The 22,673-nt window shown below is 32.5% G+C and overlaps 1 protein-coding gene across 1 annotated transcript in view; it reads right to left on the reverse strand.

Moving 5' to 3' along the window:
• The window catches only part of LOC143190272 (protein Skeletor, isoforms B/C), a 124,797-nt gene that overhangs the window by 17,984 nt on the left and 84,140 nt on the right, over nucleotides 1–22,673 (reverse strand). Inside the window, exon 3 of the mRNA XM_076394474.1 lies at nucleotides 20,372–20,483. Within this exon, the coding sequence (XP_076250589.1) occupies nucleotides 20,372–20,483 (112 nt within the window). The remainder of the gene's footprint in view (nucleotides 1–20,371; nucleotides 20,484–22,673) is intronic.

Here is a 22,673-nt window from a genome sequence, read left to right on the forward strand (position 1 = left end):
TTAGGACAGGACAGTTCCGTTTATCACTTTCTACCATTATTATTTATAACTTAGGCCATGAAGTTCTAGACAGTCAGATATACTTTGAATTAGTTATTGTTAAAGAATATAACGAATAACACTTACAATTTTTTCAAGCTTTCTCATGTTTTATCGTTTATCGCCAAACACGTGACCACTTTTTTATGTAGCTATGAAACACATGCCCGTTACAGTTAGATGTTTCATTTTAATGTATTGAGATGACAAATGTCAAATTATATTTTATTTTTTTCTCCTTTCATAATAAAAATACAGACTAAAAATATATATTTTTATTTGTACAGATTTTTTGTTAGGAACCTTCGTTGTACAAGGAATAACCTACCAATTTCATTACAATCAAATGAAAAAATTAGAAACTAAAAAATTAGAGGACAAACAAACTAAAAATTATTTTTATATATCTGTCATCAAATGTGATAAAAATGTTTTTAGTTTTATTTATATAGATTAGCTAAGTATATTTGTTTTTTACACATTTATATACGTTTATTACATTTATATAAGAAATTATTAATGAGCTCTACCTTGAAAAACTTTCACGATGTAATACAATTATATCGATATTGATTTAATGTTACATCGGAATTGGGATGTAGGCAGAAATCAGATTTTTTTATAAATAGAACTGATATATTGGTTACTATATTATATAATATCGAACAATATGTTCCTTTGTTTAACAAAATTCATATAATTTCATCCATTTCTGATACTATTACTAATTTATAATAAATTATTGATAATAAAGTATAACGTTATATCGATATTTTTAAATAAATATTAAACAATTTGAATAACTATATATTAAATAAATGAAAACAGCTAATTCCCGTCCTTGAATACATTGAATATATTAACAACTGTATTTTGTAATAATGTAAAATCTGTTTTACATTTTTACTTAAACACGGGGCGGATATTATTGCTCATTTTATCTAAAATAATAAGAGACAGTAAGAGTAAAATAAAAAGAGACAGTAGTATATATCCTTCGGTTTCTATGAAATCTATAGCATAATAATTGTTTATTGGCTAGCTCTTGTAGTTGTTGTTTTTGTATATTTCCTGGTAGATATTTTTAAAGCTATTGATCTAAATCAGTTTTTCGAAAGAAGTAACGAATTAAAATTTTTTGAAGTCCCAAATCAGTCTAGGGATGTGTTAGAGAATATAAGAATATCTTATTTATTATAATAGAATATACTCTATAAAATATAATATATAAAAAACTAGCATGAGTGTACGAATTAGTAATGATATCAACATGAAAAATGGAGCGTTTACATATTTTAAAAGAGCTAATTGTGCTTTAATAAAGTTAGCAATATCATCAACATATCTACAAACAGAAAACAAATAAATTTGTAGCTATAGTCTATTCAAAGTTTTTTTGTACATACATCAAATGGTCCAATTTTGAAATAGTGTAAGATTGGAAATTAACAACTAAGTTGTTAAATTGAATAGTGGCTCAGAAAGTGAGAGTGACTGAACGAAACCTTCTGCATATGGGATTATGACTCAATGTTGACAATACCAAGAGAAGATGGTGAGAGTCGAGACAATTAAAGGTGCGTATATTTTTAATATATGCTAATTGTAGAACATCTTATTTTAGAGTGTGAACGATTTATGTGCATAGATATGTGTGTAATACTTCAGAATGTGCATTTGGGTAAAATATACGACGAGAGAATGAATACTAATTATTTGGCAGAATGCGGCCTAATTAAATCAGAATTAAATCTAATTTTATCAAGAAAAATGTACACAGGTAGTAACAGAAAAAGAAACTAAGAAGAAATAAAGTTATACCAAAATGACTTGACAACAAAATGCAACAGCGAGGGAAACAAGAATTAAAACTAAAAAGGTAAATATTAGACATAATGAATATAAAATACGTCACTTGAACATAGGTGGTTTAGAATAGTTTAATGTAACATAAAATAATAAAATTACTCTAACCTAGAAAATATTGTAGCAGTTCAACTGTAGTTTAGGTCCTTCGATTATATATACGTGAGATGTACTATAATATTAAAATAAATTACATTTTATAATATTATTGTTTGATTATTTCATTTATATTAGAAAGTTGTTATATATCAAAGTTAAAATAAATTCTAAGTCAAAGTTAAACGCGGCAAAATTGCGACGCTTTGGCGTCATTAATTGAGATGACGTGAGTTCACTGCTATTTTGCATAGACTATAGTGATGTTGACCTATTTATGTGCAATATATTGAAAGGTATACAAATACAGATGAAGATGACAATGCGAAGTATACGAGAACATTTGTTGAGTAGAGATTGATAGAGGAATGTAACATGAAAGTGTCAGTCGTTTTGTGTGAGTGGTTATCTTGTAGCTGGCAAGAACTTGAACAATGAGTTATGTTGTAGTTAGTAGCTAACCAGTTAACAGAGAAATTACTGATAATGATGTACATTATATGTCTGTTTGAGTTTTCAACAGCATTCTTTAAACATGTATAGAAGAACCATCATAGCCCGAAAAACTTAAACGAATATTCTTGGACTGTATCATTTCATAAAACCATCTTCCGTAAATGACTTAATATTATTTTTAAAAACGTACATTAAGTGAAAGTTAAACGCGGCAACATTGCGAACTTTCGACGTCATTGATTGAGATGACGTGAGTTCCCTGCTATTTTGGATAGACTATAGTGATATTGGCCTATTATGTGAAACATTTTACGAGACGTATACATACACGAATGGTATACAACTATAGATTAAGATGCGAATGAAGTATACGAGAACATTTGTTGAGTGAAGATTTATGGTAGAATGTAACATGTCACTGCCAGTCGTTTTGTGTGAGTGGGTATCTCGTATTTGGCAAAAACGCATATTATGAATTATGTTGTAGTTGGTAGCTAACCTGTTAACAGAGAAATTACTGATAATAGATGTACATTATATGTCTGTTTGAATTTTCAACAGCATACTCTAAAAGTATATGGAAGAATCAGTCTAAAATAATTCTTAAAATATCGAATTAGCAACAGCGAATTACATTTTGTATTATAGCGGGTAATATATATGCAAAATTCCCGGCTTTCCGCCATCTTTCATTATTCCAAAGCCGCCCGAAAGACTTAAACGAAAATTCTCAAACTGTATCATTTGATAGAGCCGCTCTAATGCCGGCAAACGACGGCCATCTCCCGTTAATTACCTAATATTATTTATAAAAACGGACATCCTTAACGAAACGTCGTGAAATTCTGCACGGCTCCCCCTCCACTCTTCCTAACCTCCACCTCTTCCTCCCGGCGACCGTGCAATCGCAATTCGCCCCCCGCCCTGCGATGGGGCGGCGGACCCAACGTACGCGGCGCATAAGGACGGGATTTCCACGGCGGACCAGAAGGCTGTACGCGAAATAACAGTTTCGTTTTATCGACCTGCGTGCAGGGGGCGCCAGCGCAGATCGTGGATCGTCAGGACCGGGTTCGTTAAAATGGCCACCGCTCCCCCCGTGGCGTCGCCCCCTCGACAGTTATCCCCACCACCGTGTTACTACGGGTTGTGTGTGTGCCTCGGCGTTCGACGACGTGTCCCCGTACTACGGGGCGACGTTATTATAAAATTTATTATAGCGCCGCGACAGTGCGGGAGCGTAATTTAAATTGTAGCTTTAGCAAAGTGGATTATGTCATTTTTCGGTCTGGGTCTCGGCTCCGGACCGTTTATGCACCTGTTTTTTTTTCGGTGTTTTGGCGGATGAGACATAAACAATTTGTTTTAAGCGTCCAGTGAATTAAAACTAATAGAATTTTTTTCTGGCATGTCTCCAAGTTTTATACAGTTTTTCTCTATACCAAATAACATAAGTTTTCTTTTTAATAGTAATACTTGGATATCTTTAAAACCTTTACTTGACATTGTCATTGACAGTCAGTGCAGTTATAAATCTTGAATCTAACTTAGACTAGCCTCCATGTTGAGGATTCTAGTTCCTGATAAAAAAAAGTCCGTGCTACGTTATTTTCTAATCACAAAATTGGTAATCACTTTGAAATTGAAATTCTCTATTATGAGATAAACTTTTTATTTTTTTTAATAGATGGCATGGCAAGAGCGGTTAAAAGATTTTCGGCCAGTGAATTTCTGAGAAACGTTCTGATGCTTTTTTTAGTGTTGAGAAACACCTTTCGAATTCTGTTGTCATGGAAGTTGTTACCACGATTTCCAATAATTGTCTAGTCTCAAATGTATCTTCAACGTTATCTATTAACGTATCATCTAAATTGTTTGCTATTAAAATTTTTAGAAGAGGTAATGCACCATTTGATGTTCTGCAACCATTTCTTAAATAAATAACTAACAGTTTAATTGGTAATGGTTCTTTATTGTGTGTGGGACAAAAGGAACATACAGAAGTGGGTTTATCCTCAGGATATTTACCTCAAGCAATATACTCCTAAATATTCCGAAAAGGAAAGTACTGCAACTACTAGATGTTATCTAAAATGAAATGGTTGTGTTGTTTTTTGAAGGATCATGAATTATTATGTCTGATGATTCACCAATGATGTTTTCAATATTATCTTGAATAATACTGAGTTCAAAATACCGATAGCGTCTCTTATTCCAGTAGGTTCGATTTTTCTTTGCTGGTGCTGGTTAAAAAGGATATCTACGCGGGGTATCGCATGATGGATAAAAGTTAGCCAAAAATTGAAGATCGCATCATTTAATGTACGGTGAATAGAGGCTGCTTCACTACAGACTGTGTTGATAAAGAATTAATCACTCAATGAGATGTTTTCTATTTTCGTACACAGCATTAATAATCCGTATATTAAAGTTCCAATGGATCGGAGCGTCATGGAGGATCCACCTCTTCAAAATTCTGTTTCACACTTCTACTGGTTGGGATGAATTATTAAAAAGCCAGGAATGTTTTGTCGATTGTCAAAAAAATACATGGATGTGCTTATTATGGAAGCAACTTTAGCCATAATCAAATTTCATTGGTGCGCATAACAGTGTACACAGCGACAAAGCGATACTTCTTTAATTACAGCTCCATCATAGCTGTGCGATCAATTTTTTGGGTACCGGCTTGGTGGCGCAGTTGTAAAGGTGATGGAACGGTCCTCCTACTGTTGCGATAGCTGCGGGTTCGAATCCTGCTGGGACATGGCCGTAAATTTATATGTGTGTGATTGTTTAAAATTTGTGAACATTCTAGGCAAGAGTGTAAAATCCGACAAGGAAAATGATCCCAGTCACGCCAGTAACCAGACTGGGTAAGACCGCATATCTTCTGGGATGATTTCTAAAGTTGGTCACTCGCCGGTCGGTAGGCTTAATGAGGGGAATCGTGGTTCGGAGCCCACGTTAAAATTTAGGCCCACTCCAGATAAACCCATAGGTGGTAAAAGGAGACTTTAAAATACATTTAAAAAAATTGTTGGGTGAATATTTAAATAAAGGATCTGTAACGCTTAAAATTGTTTTACTAAGTATTTTTGTATTACATTTTTCAGAAATTGAGTACTTCCAAAAACGCTCAATTGGTTCACTATTGCAAATATATCGAAAAATAACTACGAGTTGATATTTTGCAACAACATTGCAGTTGTTTTGTCTGCCATAATCGCCAATAATAACGAATTTCCTGAATTATTTGTTCTTTGGAAGTGCTTTTAAATATTGAAGCATTCTTTAGGTGTCCACTTAGAGTTAAATGCAACTCAGTTTAGCTGAAAATTTTCCTTAAGTCCACGAAATATCCCCGTATTCTGGAAGTATCGCTTTCATCATGTCCCCGATGAGCCAATTCAAACGCTCCACAAAATATAATGCAATTTATAATTTTTGATAAAATATACCTATCTTTCATGGATTCTCTTTATGTCTCTATATATTTATCCAATAGGCAGAAATAATTGAGCCATAATATTAGTTGACCCTAGTAATGCGAATTCCTTTCAATTATGAAGATAGATTTTAGAGTTTTCAAGTCTTTTTATTTTTAAACGTAATTGCTCTAAATCGGTGTAACCCCTATTTCTACCCAAGCTTTATATCTGTTAAAATGTAAACAGGGAAAGCACAATGCACTTTTTTGTTATGTACAACTTTTTTTTTTCAATAAATGTCTCTTAAATTTACGGGTGTAACTTTTCCCTCGACTTGCATCAGATTTCTCAGTAATAATAATATCTGGTGATGGACTAGATTTGTATTTAAATTACTAATTTTCTTCGTAAGAATATTTAAAAAATGTCTTCTATAAATTAAATTAAAGACCACTTCCATAGTCACAGTTGTTAACATTGTTATTATTAACTCGTAGAAAGTCGCGTAAAATTCCGATACAGATAACCTATAGCACATACAGCGCTGGACTAAATGCAGCGAAATCTCCACTTAAATATCAGCCTTGTTTTGGACCCTTTCTCGAAGGAGCTCGCTCGTGTAGCCCAGGTATATAATAGCAATAGCGTGAGTCGGTAGCAGGATACATTACTCCACATCTACGGATTTGGCGCATGCGCATATTGGCTTCATTTAATTTTAAAACAGAATAATCCGAGTTTTATTAGATTATTAGATTTAATGTCAAATATAATATGCAGGTAAAAAGGTTCAGGAAGTAAATAAAAATGGTAAAATTTTGGAAATAAGACATTTTATTTTAAAAAGTATTAAATAAAACGAAATAATAAAAATATAATTAACATATGTCCAGCTATTTTATTTTTATAAAAAATCATATTACACATCATCATTATTTCTTATAAATAAAAATACCCAAATATGCCAAATAATTGATTTAATGTTGAAACTATATATAAGGAGGGAAATAAACATTGAAAATTTTTTGAAATAACACGTTTTATTTAAAAAATTATTGAGAACCAAATTAATAGACATTACCATAAAAAAGACCAAAATCGTTTAGATCAAATACAGCCAATATAATTAAAACCAAACGAAAAAGCCACCACTATACATGAAAGCAGTAAAATGTTCCTAAGTATCCCCAAATATTATCGCTATTACTATTCTTGATCCACAAATCCTATTAATGAATTGACTACCTCGAGCTTTAGATTAACATATTGTACATTTACTAGCCTAATACGAATGGATCATTATATGTTAAAGTTGAAAGACATCTCAGTCAATACATTATTATTTTTACAAAATAATAGTTTATTTACTTATACCCTTATATAATAGTCTATTGTATTTTCATTGTCATTAGTTCATTAGGGTGTCGTTGATGGTTTTACATCTACTTTTGTTAGTAAATTTAATTATTTCAAAGTATCACTGTACACTGTTCTTATATCTTAGCAAAATGCTGTATAATTTCTTCTCTGTTTCTCTGAATTTCGCATTTTTCGACTTGTTATTCTCAACAAATTCTAGCTACATCTTAACATAGCGATAAAATAAAATTTAAATCATTACTAAAATATATTATATTTAAAATAAATGTCTAATTATTACTACAGTTACTACAGTTTTTGCTACTCTTCTTGATGGACAAACCTCATTAATGACTTGACTACTTCCAACACAATAAGAATCATTTTCATATATGTTGCATGCATATGTTGATACCTATTCCAGGTCGTTGAAAATAATGTGTTATAAATTTGGCAGCTAAAATTACCACTATAAATAAAATTGATGCTGTTTGGATTTTTTAACTTTTAAAAATTTAACATTACATTCTGCACTTAGCCTTGTTCTTACATATTTTAAAGCTATCGTATATTAGAACACTAAGAACAACACAGCAATTTAATTATTATTACTATAGAATTATGAATGTAACACAAAATCTAAATATTCTATATTTTTTTGTTGTTGTGATCTGATCGAGCGTACCGATCGACTCGAAAAGAATGGACCGCCATTAGAAAAGGAAGACAATATAGTTTATACTTTTCTATGGTTCATTCTATGCAGGAGAGTGCGCATGCGCCAAACCCGGAGATATTGTGGAGTAATATATTCTGTCGGTAGCCTACCAATGGTAGATTATTAAGCTGGTCCACGTTACTTCCATAGCTCGCATTTCCATTGCAGTTTTTATCATTTATTACAACAATAATTTACGAATGTTAAGTGGGATTTGCTTTTTGGTAAGTAATAAAAAATATGTTAGTGAGATTACGTAAGTATATTTTAGGAGTTTCTTTAGGTTTTTTGGGGAGCTCTGCAGCACTGCAGCGCTTGTACACTAACCGCCATTAAAGCTGGGCAAAATACTTCCAATTTATTACATGTCAATTGTCAGTTTTGGGTCCAAGGACATTGACAAATAATGGCTGGGGCGACCAACAAAGTTTGAATACAATGAAATGTAAGATTTATTTGAAAATCTAGCTCAAACTCTCAAAGGACTTTCACACAGCTTAGGAGTGGATGAATCAACTATTTTCGTACGTGAGTGAAAAAGATCTAGAAAGCTACTGAATTAGGCAAAATACATGAAATACAAAATAGTATCTAGGACGCATAAAATACAGTATTTTAACTGTTTTTATTTAAAATACAAAACACAGTCAGGTTATGTAAATAGAATAGAACTAATCAGGTTCAGCCTCTTAATCAGTAAAAGAAGAATTTCCTTTCATGGACTTTAGATTTTTAAATATACTATTAGTCTATCAGACAAAAGCGTCTCTCGTTGAGGAATTAATAGAACCTGCTAAAAAAACTTTCTACAGGTCCTAATGAGCACAAAGTTGTTTATATTGTATGAACATATTTGAACAGCGTTCAAGGTTGGTAACCCAATTTTAGATGCATGTGATTGAACACTGTCCCTGTTCGCAAAAACAATAAAATCATCATCTTATTTACTAGTACTGCGATCCCTGTTAATACCCGGTATAATTTCACGTTTTTTTATTTTTCTCTAGGATATGAAAGGCAAACTATGTTGGAATTTTAATATACGGACTATTAATATGTACAGAAATAGAAACAATCTCATCGAGTATGCGGATGAAATAGGACATTAATTCTCCAGCAACACAATCTGTAGTGCAGCCGCCTCTATTATCCGTACATTAAATGATCCGATCTTCAATTTTTTTCCATGGTGTAATGCCCTCAGATATTCTTTATAACCAACTATAGCAAAGGAAAATCGAACCTATTGGAATAAGAGACGCTATCGATAATTTTGAACGCAATATTATTCAAGTTTGAAATAATATTGATAACATCATTAGTGAAGCAAGATATTATATTAGATATAATAAGTCATGGGCCACCAGAAAATAAACGCAACCGTCCAGGGAACAGTATATTTGATCACCGATTTTCTGCATTAGAGGTGTATGCTGTTATAATGAATTGTGCAAAAGATCGATGTCATTTTAAAGAGCATCTAGTAGTTGTATCACTTTTCTTTTCGGAATACTTTGGAGAGTATTGCGGTAAATTTCAGGATAAACTGACTTCCGTATGTTCCGTATTATTCCATTGATAAAGAACGATTACGAACTGAACTATCAGTTATTTATTTAAGAAATAATTCCAGAACATTAAATGAAGCACTACCTCTTCTAAAATTTTTAAGAGTAAATAATCTACGAGACACGTTGAAGGAGACTAGATAATTGTTACAAATTGTGCTAACACCCATGACAACATCAACCGAAGGTGTTTCTCAACACTAAAGCACATCAAAACGTTTCTTAGAATTGCAATGGCTGAAGATCGTTTAACAGCTCTTTCCGTGCTATCTATTGAAAAACAATTTATCTCCGTAATAGACAAATTTAATGACAAAGTTATTACCAAACTTGCGAACAGAAAATAACTTAAAATGGACTTTATTTATAAGAAAAAGGTAAGTTTTTTAGCAAAAATTGCAAAATACCTTAAAATTTCTATCAGGAGCCGCCACTGCTCAACTCTATATATGTTATGTCCATTTTATCAAATAAAAATGTTAGTTCTAACTGTGAGCTTATTCATATCTCTCATGTTAATTGCACTAGAATGTCCACAGTCGAATGTCATATTTTATTTTTAAAATATGCTATGCAAAAATATAATAAAGAACAACGCTCTGGACCAATTTTCCTAAGGCCCGTCGTACAATTACTAAGGCGGCTGGGCCTCTCTCTCCGTCCCGTCCCGCTCCGTCGGCCAATTGCGGATGCACTCGAGGCAAATTAGATCGGCCGCCGAAACAAAAGACGAGCGGAACCGTTGACAATGCAAGTGTCAGTGTGTGCCGCGTCTGGCGCTGATGACCGATCATGAATAATTACGAACAAAACGGGCTCGATGGTTTGGATGTTAATTAATGACGTAGCACGGCGACGGAGCGGGGGACCGGGTAACTGTTGCAGGAAAAATAGATGCACGAGGGGGCGGTTAGTTCCGGTGGTGGTGATGGTGGTGTAATGAGGTTTCGGTTCCAATTAAAAAGGGATTTGTTCTGCGTCTCGGTTTAGTTTGAACGAGAGGCTAATGGGGTTTTAATAATATAGTTTCGGCCTGATTGATATTTGCAAATTTGTTATTGGATTTTATAGCATTTTACTGTGTCCCGTTTATGGAGATTTTGGTGTTTCAATTATTAGGTGGTGGTACGTAGTCATAATGTATTTTTACGAATAACGTGCTGATACGATGAGTACAAATACCAGATTTCAATAAGTTTTTGAAAATAAACTACATTACAACTATATTTTGTTTTTATTGTCAGGCGATATCTATCCATTCCATTATGTAACAGGTCAATTGAAAAGTTCCCGGCCTACCTTTCACTAGTTTATAGTAAAACACATTTTCTTGGCAAAATTAGTTTTTTTTATTCAACATAATTCCCTTCAAAGGTGATTATAGTGACTCTCCAACTTTTCGATACCATTTTTATGGTACGATTTGTCCTTTGCTTCAAAATAATCGTCGGTTTCGGCGATCACCTCTTCATTCGGCGAAAATTTCTTCCCAGTGGGCATCGGTTTTGAGACCTGAGAAAACGAAATAGTCGCCGGGGGCCAGATCTGGAGAATACGGTGGATGAGGAAGCAATTTGAGGCCCAATTCATGGATTTTTGTCATCGTTTTCACTGACTTATGACACGGTCTTGGTGAAGCAGCACTTTCTTTTTCTTCAAATGCGGCCGTTTTTTTGGCGATTTTATCCTTCAAACGGTCCAATAACACTATGTAACAGTCGCGGTTGATGGTCCTTCTTTTTTCAAGGTAGTCGCATAACCTTGCCAGCCGACTGTTGCGTTTTCCCACGCTTTGGAGCGGGTTCATCGTCTGCAGTCCACTCGGATGACTGTCGATTGGACTTCGGAGTGAAATTATGGAGCCATGTTTTATCCATTGTCACATATCGACGCAAAAACTCGGGTTTATTACGCTTGATCATCCTCAAACACTGCTCCGAATTATCAATTCGTCGTTGTTTTTGGTCAAAAGTGAGCTCGCGCGGCACCCACTTTGCACAGAGCTTTCTCATACCCAAATATTCGTGGATGATATGATCTACACGTTCAGTTGATATCTTTAGAGTGTCTGTTATTTCACTCAATTTCAATTTACGATCATTCATAATCATTTTGTGGATTTTTTAAATATTTTCGTCGGTAACAACCTCTTTTCACCGTCTTCGGTGCTCATTTCACCATGTCTAAACTTAGCATACCAATTCTTGATGGTTGATTTTCCTGAGGCTGCATCCGGAAACTCGGCATCAAGCCAAGTTATTACTTCAACTGTATTTTTCCCTTCAAAAACCAATATTTTATCAACACGCGAAATTCCTTTTTATCCATTTTTTTTTCACCATAACAAAAGTTGTTTGACTCAAAATGCTATAATTCGCAAACTAATGATCCGACAGCTGCCAACTTTATACACAGGTGGATTGAATCGATTATACACCTATACTTTGAAAATCTAACAGCTCATTTAATGATTGTAAATACTTTCCGTTAACAATTTATTACAATCTTACAAGAAAAATATATACAGGGAAAAGCGAAAGACCCAAATACAGAAAATGAATTAGACAACATATTAGTTAGTGTACTTAACGCTTTGCAATATCGATTTGCAATCGATCAACAATAAAAAATCGAAATAGTTAAGAACCTAGAGGTTATCCTTCACACATTTCAACAAAAGAGTGATTTAAAAGGAAAACGAAAGATGGAAACACAGCAATATTTTCCAGTACCCACACGTTAAAAAATAAATATGTTTTACCAAAAGTGTAATATATCACTTCATTGTTACTTATTTTTGGAGCAAATATGAGTTAGAAAATAAAAAAACGAAACGCGCCTGGAACTCTTCCTCATAGGTGGTGTGAAAAGTTTAATCTAAATATATTAAGGAAGTATACAAACGAATAACCTGCTGTTTTTTTTTATTGTAGTTTATTTTATATGTATTCTTCCTTTTGTAATATTTCGTCATTATTTATCTTCTCCGAGATATATAAACTGAAAGAAGTAATAAATCACGAAGCTTCAAATCCTATGTTATCAATTTACATTTATATTTACACTATGTTGAAAATTCAGGACACTTCATGTAAAAATTTAGCTTTTTCCAACTTTAGAAATAACTGTAAAATCAGAAAGAATAAGTATAATAACAAATAGACAGAAAACGTATACAAACATGACCATATTCATTCTTAGCTTTATTATAATCTTCAAATTATTTCTGTTTTCATATTATTTAACATAAAAATATATCCTTTGTTCCATAGAAATCTCCAAAATCAGTGTTATAGACTTATAATATTTTACAAATAATTCATACCTTATAAACTTATTTTCACATTATCTGCTGCTAATTTTGCTTATGAAATAATTATATTACCTCAACAAAATGTAAATTCAAAATTCACCTAAAAATGACTTCTAACCACAACTGTGGTAAACAACAAAACTCTCAGGCTAGATTAGAACAAGTGCGCATGTGTAGTTCTAGCCAATCGAAACTTGTATAGGCATGGATGTGTAGGTTTTTTACTGTCGTCTATATTTCACGGGAACATTTGTTCCAAGAGATATCGTTCTAATATAGCGAACGTGTCATAATTATCATCGAAGAAGGCTTTCACGGTAATGCTCACTACAACTAATTGTACCATCAAAACGTTCAGATAGGGCACTACATCAAAACTGACAGCCCCCAAAAAAGGGGAAGCGCGAGTTTTACAAATGACCACCTCCGTATAGAATCAGAAATTAGCATTTTATCTAATATGCAATAAATAGCAGGGAGTTGAAAGCGTCAGAGGAAGACGGGGGCCGGGCGGGGAAGCGTAGCGGCAGCGGTGGCGAGCCAGCGACGCAATGATTTACCGCCCGTCGGCTCCCCCGCACAACGAGACCAGTATAGCGGAACGGACGCTCGCCTCCAAGACGGCTTCGGTTCCCGTGCGAAGTCACCCGATTGGAACAACCGAAATAGGTCGGGAATGCGAGGGTGATGGGGTGGTTTTGAGTAAGGCGACTGGCGGGGTGGCAAGTTGACTCTTAGTCCCTTAAAGTGTGTATGATCGAAGCGCGAATGATATCGTTCATGACTTGTTTTTTTCTTGTTTTTGCTAGTTTGGATGGAAATAGTTCGGTTTTGTATCATTCGTTGTCATTAAATACTATCTAGCCCAGGTTTGATCCTAGAATTATATGCTATCCCATTTGATTAAGTGATTTATTTTAGGTATTATTTATTAATTACGTAAGACTATTAGTGTCTTATTTTTCCTTTCAAGGGGGGTTTTGATAGTTCTTACGAAAGATCACAAAAATACGTTTTACAAATTGTTAAATACACTGATAAGGAATGCTGTCGTGATATAAAAAAAACCTGTTGCAAGAGGTTTTCCTCCATCATGCTCATTAACTTATGAAATTATAGTATACCCCAAGGGATGTCGATCACTTTGCACCTTTGTTAGTACAACTGTCTTTTAACATGAAAACTGAAAGAAATGAAACGAAAATTAAGATTTTTACTGTCTATCAATACAAGGTGCGCTCATAGGAAGAATTTGTTTAGTATGATATTAATACTTTGCGTTGAAAGGGGCAATACAGTTTCACCAAACACTTCATTGCTACTTTTAACTAACTAACTTTTAACAAAAAAAAAACCGACTTCAAAAAATAAATAGGGAATTCACTAAAAATCAAAAAATAATCAAACTTAGATTTTTAACGCAAAAAAAAACATTTTAAAATAAAATATGTACATAATAATTGTTGTAATAATTAAATAAAAATAAACGAAAACCTTATTTAACCTATCTAGTACACGTATTTTACTGTATATTCTACTGTATGCACGAAATTTAGCTTAATGTTTACCTAAGCCTATTTATCTATTTACAATATTATTTTAATTACTACCAACTGATTACTTTGAAGTCGGTGCCGAACCCAAGCAGTTATATTAATTTAGATTTGTTTTGTTGGTAATTAATTTTATGGAATATGTCACAAAATTATATTACTATTCAAGCCCGTTAATTTTTTTTAAATATTTTATTTTTCTCATTTTGGTCTTAGATATTTACTCAATGAATTACGCAGTTATTTTATGGATAGGCTAAGTAAAGATGCGGCCCGTATGAGGAAACAGAGATAAAGAAACAATGATTGAAAATAAGGAGCGCTTTAGGCCCCGGGGTCCGCTACCTAGCCTAGGTAATTTGACAAATGTTTTAATTAAACTAGAATAAGAAGTTATTGTTCCTGCTGAGAATTGAACGCGCAACCTCCGTTTTTGAGCTAAATCCTTTATCATACCATAGAAGCAGTTGTTTACAATATATCTACGAGGCCTTATGGTTAGTGCTTAAAAAAGCAAACAAACTTTCCGTCACATCATCAATAACAATACACACAAATATCTGATTATTTCTAGATAAAAAATATATGAGAAAACTTTGTAGGTGCCTTTGAAATTCGAGAGTTTCCCTCGATTTCCCCTCTCTTTCCTTGAGATATTCCAGTGGGAGATCCACGTTCCAAATGTTTTTTTTAATTGAAAAAGCATTGGGCATGATGTGATGTGTTTTTATAAAGAAAACAAGTTCTTCTGTTATGTTTTTCGTCTGATGTCTGAAACTATTTTGAAATACTGGTGTCAAGGTGTCACTTTAATTTTCAAGTTACAAAATCCAAATTAATTTTTAAAATAGTTTTTATACTTAATTTTAGATGAAAATTAAAACACCTACTACAGTATATTAAGCACGTTTATAAAATAAATTAAACCACAAAAATGTTCCACATAAAAAATCTACCACTAAATATTTACAATCGAAGTTCATCTGTGGAAGGGCATGTGAACTATCTGTATCTTCAAGTATAACAATATAAAGCCGGCTTTGTTGGTGCAGTGATAAAGGCGATAGCACGTTCCACCTACTGTTGCGATAGTCTCGGATTCGAAGCCTGCTGAGGCTTGATCGTAAATATATGTTTGTAATTGTTTAATATTTGTGATTCTCCTAAACAAGAGTGAAAAATACTATAAGGAAAATGATCCCAGTCACGCCAGTAACCAGGCAGGGTAAGACCGAACGTCTTCTTCGATGATTTCTAAGTCGGTCGGTAGTCGGTAGTCGATTAGAGTAATGTAGAGCGGTGAATTCGGAAGTACACAACCATCTGTAAACCAGAAGTGTTCGTGAAATACGAAATAAAAAACGGCAACACGGAATCACTCTTTATCATAACAATGCAAGTGTGAACTACCTATATGGCTGGCCAAAATATAAATAGTATAATGTAAATGTAAATATATAAAAATAGTATAAGGCTACTACATCGTCATTTTCAAGTGTATATAATAAACAATTTCAAATTTCATTAGTTTTAGATAGTTACACTAAAAAGCTATTTAATCAGAATTGGAATAGGATTTGCTGAAAAACAGTGGGATCTAAAAAATCATTTTTTCAAAAGCCACATTTATCCAATACCCTTAGAACATAATATTCATTATTTCATTGACTGCCAGAATAGCTCGTGAACATCTCCTCAAGGGTGACCAAAATGAAATAAAGACTATAACAGTTAATCATATTCTAAGTGAATACTAACATGGAGGATATAACCTGAGATGTCAATAAATTAGCTGAAAATCTAATGCAGAAAAACTGGGACCATGTCATTTTATTCTTCTAGATAACGGGTCTGCTTTGCAATATATAACTGAGTTTTAATTACTACCACATATTACCTAGTAGATTGTTTTTAAGGCATATGATTTCTGCTAACATTTATACGTTTTGTTATATTTATTGCGTGTTTTTTTTAGTAACTAGCGTTTATATCGATTGGTCATATAGGATAATGTGAATTCAGAACCACGATAATCGCCATTACCGACTAGCAAGTAACAGAACATAGGGACCATCTTGGAAAATATCTAGTCTTACCTAGCTTCGTGACTGGCATGACCGGAATAGTTGTGGCCTAAGGGCTATTACAATTAGAAACTACTCTGCCTTCTGCAGGAGCAGGATAATCGTCTCGTTGTCTTGATCACTGTGCACATCGAATCGGAAGTCTATATATTAATTGGCCTATCTGTGGGCGTGAAATTTGGCACAGTTTAAAGCTTATATCGAGGAGGAATGTTACAAATAAAGATATTCCAATAAACCAAACAACGACAAAATCAAGTAGTTAACCTGGAATAGCCGTCCGATCGGTGACACAAAATGTATAAAAATATAAGAGTTAGCTTGCCGACAATAACGTACTAGGATCTAATCTCGCTGGAGTAAGGCTTCTTTTTTAAGTTTATAAAATAATATAAAGGGTAGTGTTCGTTAAAATTAAGTGAATGTTTGGTTTTTACATTCAAAAAGATATTCGAACTGAAAGTGAGTGATTAAAACATTATTAAACAAAGTTATTCAATTTCAAGCAGTGTTTTGGGTTACTTTCGGTTATTGCATGGAATATTCGGTTATTCCCGTATTGTTGGGATTATTCAATAGTTATGGCAAGTTTGGATTACGAACAGTATGGCCATGTAAAGCTATATTTTAATTTCTTTAGCAAGGAAAGCAAATTAATTAATGAACAATCCGCGTTATCACAACTGTGAAAGAAAAACCCAACATATGCGAAAATTTCTACCCAACATCGATTAACAAAATTCGAGAAGAGCATGAAACGACTGTTTTCTTAAGGACTGCTATTAATTGATAGGAATGTGGAGACATAGTGTATCATTGCACTAAAGATAATTTTAATGTTTTTAATATTTTTCTGTAAATTTTGGTGGCATTGTCTTCGGATTAATTTCAGGTTTTATTAGTAAATGCATTTCCTACCAAAACACTAACCGAATATTGCAGGTAATAACTACATTAATTTGTGTATTAAGGGTTAAAATGAATATTGCATGGAATATTCGGTTATTCCCGTATTGTTGGGTTTATTCAATAGTTATGGCAAGTTTGGATAAAAAACGATTACGAACAGTATGGCCATGTAAAGCTATATTTTAATTTCTTTAGCAAGGAAAACAAATTAATTAATGAACAATCCGCGTTATCACAACTGTGAAAGAAAAACCCAACATACGCGAAAATTTCTACCCAACATCGATTAACAAATTTCGAGGAGAAGAATATTGCAGGTAATAACTACATTAATTTGTGCGTTAAGGGTTAAAATGAATATTGCATAGAATATTAACAATTATAAAATAGTTTCATAGAAGTTTAATTGGGACACATGAGACATAAGACAAATTAGAAAGCAATAGATAAACGAAAGCTATAGAAGACAAACTATAGTTGAACTATCTGCTCTTCAAGAGTGAAATAAATAAGCAAAAAACACTGCAATTTTATTTCAAGATTTAGATAAATAAACTATTCTTTTATATTTTAGGTGATGAATATGAATATATATAAATGAAGTAATAGAAGCAAGAAGAACACACAGCACAAATAGAAGAAATTTTGAATTATTAACACTATATTTGTAAACATTTTAATGCATTGATAAATACATATTAAGGTGTTAAATGATTAATTCAATAGGATAGGAACATTTTATTCTTTGAACCTTGTATTAATTATTTTGATTATTTCTTTATAGACCTAAGTTTTGGAAAATCAGTAGTTAATTTAGTGATAGTAAATACATTGCTTTAATATACATTTCTAAATTATAAAAAATTATCTAATTGTATTCGTTATTATTATAATATGCATGCTAAAGTCAAATGTCAATTTCATAATTTGAAATTTTCAAAATTTTTCAAGTTTTTTTCATATTGTCTCTTTTTAAATATACAAACATGTATTACTACATTTATTATTCTATATTTCTGGTTATAACATAAAAGTAAAGACAGATCATGTATACTTATATTTGATGCTCCAAAGTTCTTACAGTTCTGAAATTCATCTTACTTATGATACTTTGTTATAATATTCAGTGGTGTAGTAATTTACACTTATTACTAATTTATTGGTTATTCAAAGTTAATGGAAATTATATTTGATTAAATGCAGTCTAAAAAATGTTAGTGAATTTTAGTTCTTTAGTTAGTTTGCATATATTTTAATATGTTTTAATATACAGACATTGTTTTAACTTTGTAAGTAATAAGACTTTTAACTATGTAATGAGAGAAACATTAATTAATTTAACACATCGTGGTCGATCACTAGTATTTATAACGTTAATAACATAATTTTTTGGGATATAATCACAGAGACACAGGGATTTAAATTTATAGGAAATTTCGGGGAAATGTTTCGCGACGTCTAACATCTCGAAATCGTTACTTTTAACTTATTACTTGTTTTAATCGCTAAGCTAATTGCAGCGACGTCATGTGATTGGTTCACTTCCTTTCTATGGTGCGTTTATTATTTATTTGTTTCAGGCGTTATTTTCAGTGTCAGTGTGGAATAGTGCGTATAGATTTTTATAACGCTTACATATTAAGTTCCGATCTAGGAAGTGTTGTGTACCCGGTTGCACAGATAGGCTGTCTATTAAAATTTATTGATAATGTTAAAAATCTCAAACGAGCTGAATTAAGTATCAACAAAATTTATGATCATTATAGTGTGCTTTAGTGTTGTAACTTGGGATAAGTGTATTCATATTAATAATCATATAAAACATCAAATATTTATTTTTTATTTTATAAATTAATCATCTTCCAAAATAATATATGCAAACGGCGATATAATTTTATTCTTGGATCAATTATTTGATAGTTGCAAGTCCACCTTTAAGAAATTTTGGTGCAAAGCGATTCAAGACTTAAAATATATTGCCCAAGTAAGAACAAATTTGTTAAAGTGCCATCAATTAAAAATTTAACAACTACCTTGAGTAAATGCATTAAATAAAAAAAAGTGTAATTATCCGAAATAATATATTGGCTTAAGGCTACTTAACTAAGATAGTTTGGATTTTTTTTGGATCTATTAGAGCTCACGGATTCAGGAATATATATTCTTTAGCTTGCCTGTTGGAGAAATCATTTAAAGCGCTCAAAAAATGTTTGTATTATACTGTCAGTAGGTCTTTGAGGTATCTCTTTGATTTTATCAAGCGATATTGCTACGTCGATGATGTAACCTATTTTTTGTCATGTATTCTTAAAAAATGTAAATTTAAAACCTTTTAAATTGTACACTACATAATAATCTTTCAGATAGAATATTTGAAATAATAAGGTGCTCTATATATTTTTGGAGAAGACAGGTAAATAAAATTTTAACAGGAAAGTCTCAGAGTTTGATTTCAGTATAGAAAAACAAAAAGACAGAACTCTAATATATCTCTAATGGATTAAATTGATGGCACTAAACAAATCTGAAAAAGGGATAAGACGGAGAAGATAATTTTGATTTGGCATTCACCAAAATTATTTATTTTTATATTTTATGGATATATTTATTTTTAGAGATTATATTTATTCTCATATTTAATTGAATTTTATTTAATAAATTTACTTCAGAATTTTTTTTAAATTTAAGTTTCATTGCGCTGCACCTATGTGCCAAACTTTATAATGGAGTCAATCAAATTACTCGAATGGCCGATTATATCCCCGTCTGGTTGTTGGGCAAAGAATATTTTTCTCCAGAGACACCAATTGAGTTTTCTCTCTATTGCTCTATGAATAAAACAAAAACGATACTGACAGTATCGAAAGAAAAGGCAATGTTAAAAAGCAAAATGTATGATAAACACATTTGTTATAATATAATTCTCGTAACAATACTCTTTTGTGATTAGCGTTAAAAATAAATATAGAAATATCTTACCGTGAATCGTCGACACCATACGGACAGCCACCGTATATCTCTAATTCGCTTTCCCATCGGCAATCGCAGGATTATATCGGTGTTGTTGTGAGCTTTCAGCACCGGCGGATCCCTGAAACAAAGCCCATCAATTGCCGTCGAATTTCATCCGGATAAATCCGCCAAACTATAACGCTAATACCCCGGACAGGCTCGTACAAGTTTGACTCGCCCGTTTTTGTTTCTCGATCGGGTCGTCCCCCGAAGTTTTATTTTCAGTGCCGGGATGGATTTTCGGATTTTCGTTGCGTTTAGTCGATATTTATTTCCCATTAGGAATAGTATTCGAGTAATTTATGAATTAAATGGTATCATATTTAATTCCTTTATGCAGATAAATCTGCACGCGTAGTTTATAAAATTAAAATCTGGCAACGTTGTACCGTAAAATGTTGACAGAAAATAATAAATCCCTAAACTTTATATTTGAAATAATTTAAAAACTGAAAGTGTGTGTGCTAAAACATTACTAACCGAAGTTATTTAATTTTTAGCGGTGATATTTATGATTCTGTGTTACTTTCGGTTATTCCCCATATTACTGGAACTATTAACCCACTCCTTCTCAGTGTTGCGTGTATGCATTCCTAATTGGGTACGCATTAAACGGCATCCACAAGCTCTCCTTCTATGTGTTTATATTTCACAACACTTTCACAAAAAAATAAATCACTGAAAACATATTTTTTTCAATATTTTTCAATAATTTATTTCAAGCATCAAAATTTATATTTCAACTTTATATGTGGAATACACATGTATATATTTTTTCTCGAACATATTTGACCGATGACAGTGCAGCGAATGATTTATACCGAATATTCATTATCTGTTGTGCTGACGCAACGTTGGAGTTGTTTACCTCGAGCCGTGACCTGTGCTCTCAAATATAAGAACTACAACCTTATTTTTGATGTTAATTAAGTGTTCTCTAGTTAAAAGGCATCGTAAGAATCGTAAGAATCGTAAGAAAGAAGAACTGAGATATAGGTTAGTGTCACGTTTGAATGATCGGACCTCCGTTCATTGTAAGTACATTGTATTATAATATTCTACTGTGACTTTCATATTTCATTTTATCATTATTTTAGTCCTTGTCCTATATTCGGATTATAGAACATAGAAATGGCTTTCAACAAAAAGAACGAAATTGTAGCTGTTCCTAAGGAATTAAAGACAGAAGATGCCATTTATATAGTTATCATACCTCCTAAAGTAGACGAATTTACTGATGAAGAAGATGGACGTATGATTACAAATGATGGGGGTGATGAATTACCAGTAGAAGTGGTGGGCACATTTGAAACTCAAGCTAGTATAGATGACAAAACAGTACCTGAAACTACACAAAATACTACTGAAAAAACAAAACAGAAAAAAAAAGAAACCTAGAAGGAACCCTAAGTCAAATGTGTCGAAGAAATAAAGAATAAGATTAGGAATTTGATACCAATACAAATATTTGAATTATTCTCCAATGGAATTGACAGTGCTATTGTCAATGCCTGGAAAATGTGCCAATTAGCAACAGGTTCTACTATTGGTCAAATCGATTTAACATCCCAGATTGCATTAAGTCTATTGAAAACTGAAGAAGAACCTGAACTGGAGGGAAACCACCAACATTAGAGAAAAAATACTAATCTTGGATGCACCAGCAGGAACAGAAGGGATGCAAGATTTGCAAAAGCCAGACGATCCACATATGCAAGAAATGTCAGGTTCACTTTCACACATAGTGCTTTTCCAAATTTCATGAGTAATGCAATCAACTTTGGTCAGTTTTTTCATATAATCAACAGATTTGTACATTCTGAGCAAATAAAAGCATGAGATCGAAATATCAAAAATTTCTTACTTTTTATCAGGAAACTCCAAACATTGCGCCAACGCAACATTATGTTTGGTGCGATAGCAACACATACTGCTAGATTAGTCGTATTAACTTCTGATTCATTTCAGATATCTTTAGTAAATGTATTTTTCAACAAGATCAATATCATGTTCGTTTAACATTGCATGTAATAAATTTGTTAATTAGTGTAAGAGTTAAAATTCATTAGAATAGAATATTAAGAATAGTAGTAGCTTCATCGATTTTTAATTTCTCATTTGTTGGTGAGTTGTTAGTCCCCATATGGGACATAAGACAAATTAAAAAACTGTAAATAAATGAAAGCCATAGAAGAAAATTAAATAATTAAAATAATTTAATTGCAAAGGCGAGTAGTGAAATAAATAAGTGAAGAACGATACAATTTTA

Source organism: Rhynchophorus ferrugineus, unplaced genomic scaffold, assembly GCF_030347505.1.
Source record: "Rhynchophorus ferrugineus isolate W39M unplaced genomic scaffold, kcgeb_rfMv2 rfM2, whole genome shotgun sequence".
NCBI classification, from domain to species: domain Eukaryota; kingdom Metazoa; phylum Arthropoda; class Insecta; order Coleoptera; family Curculionidae; genus Rhynchophorus; species Rhynchophorus ferrugineus.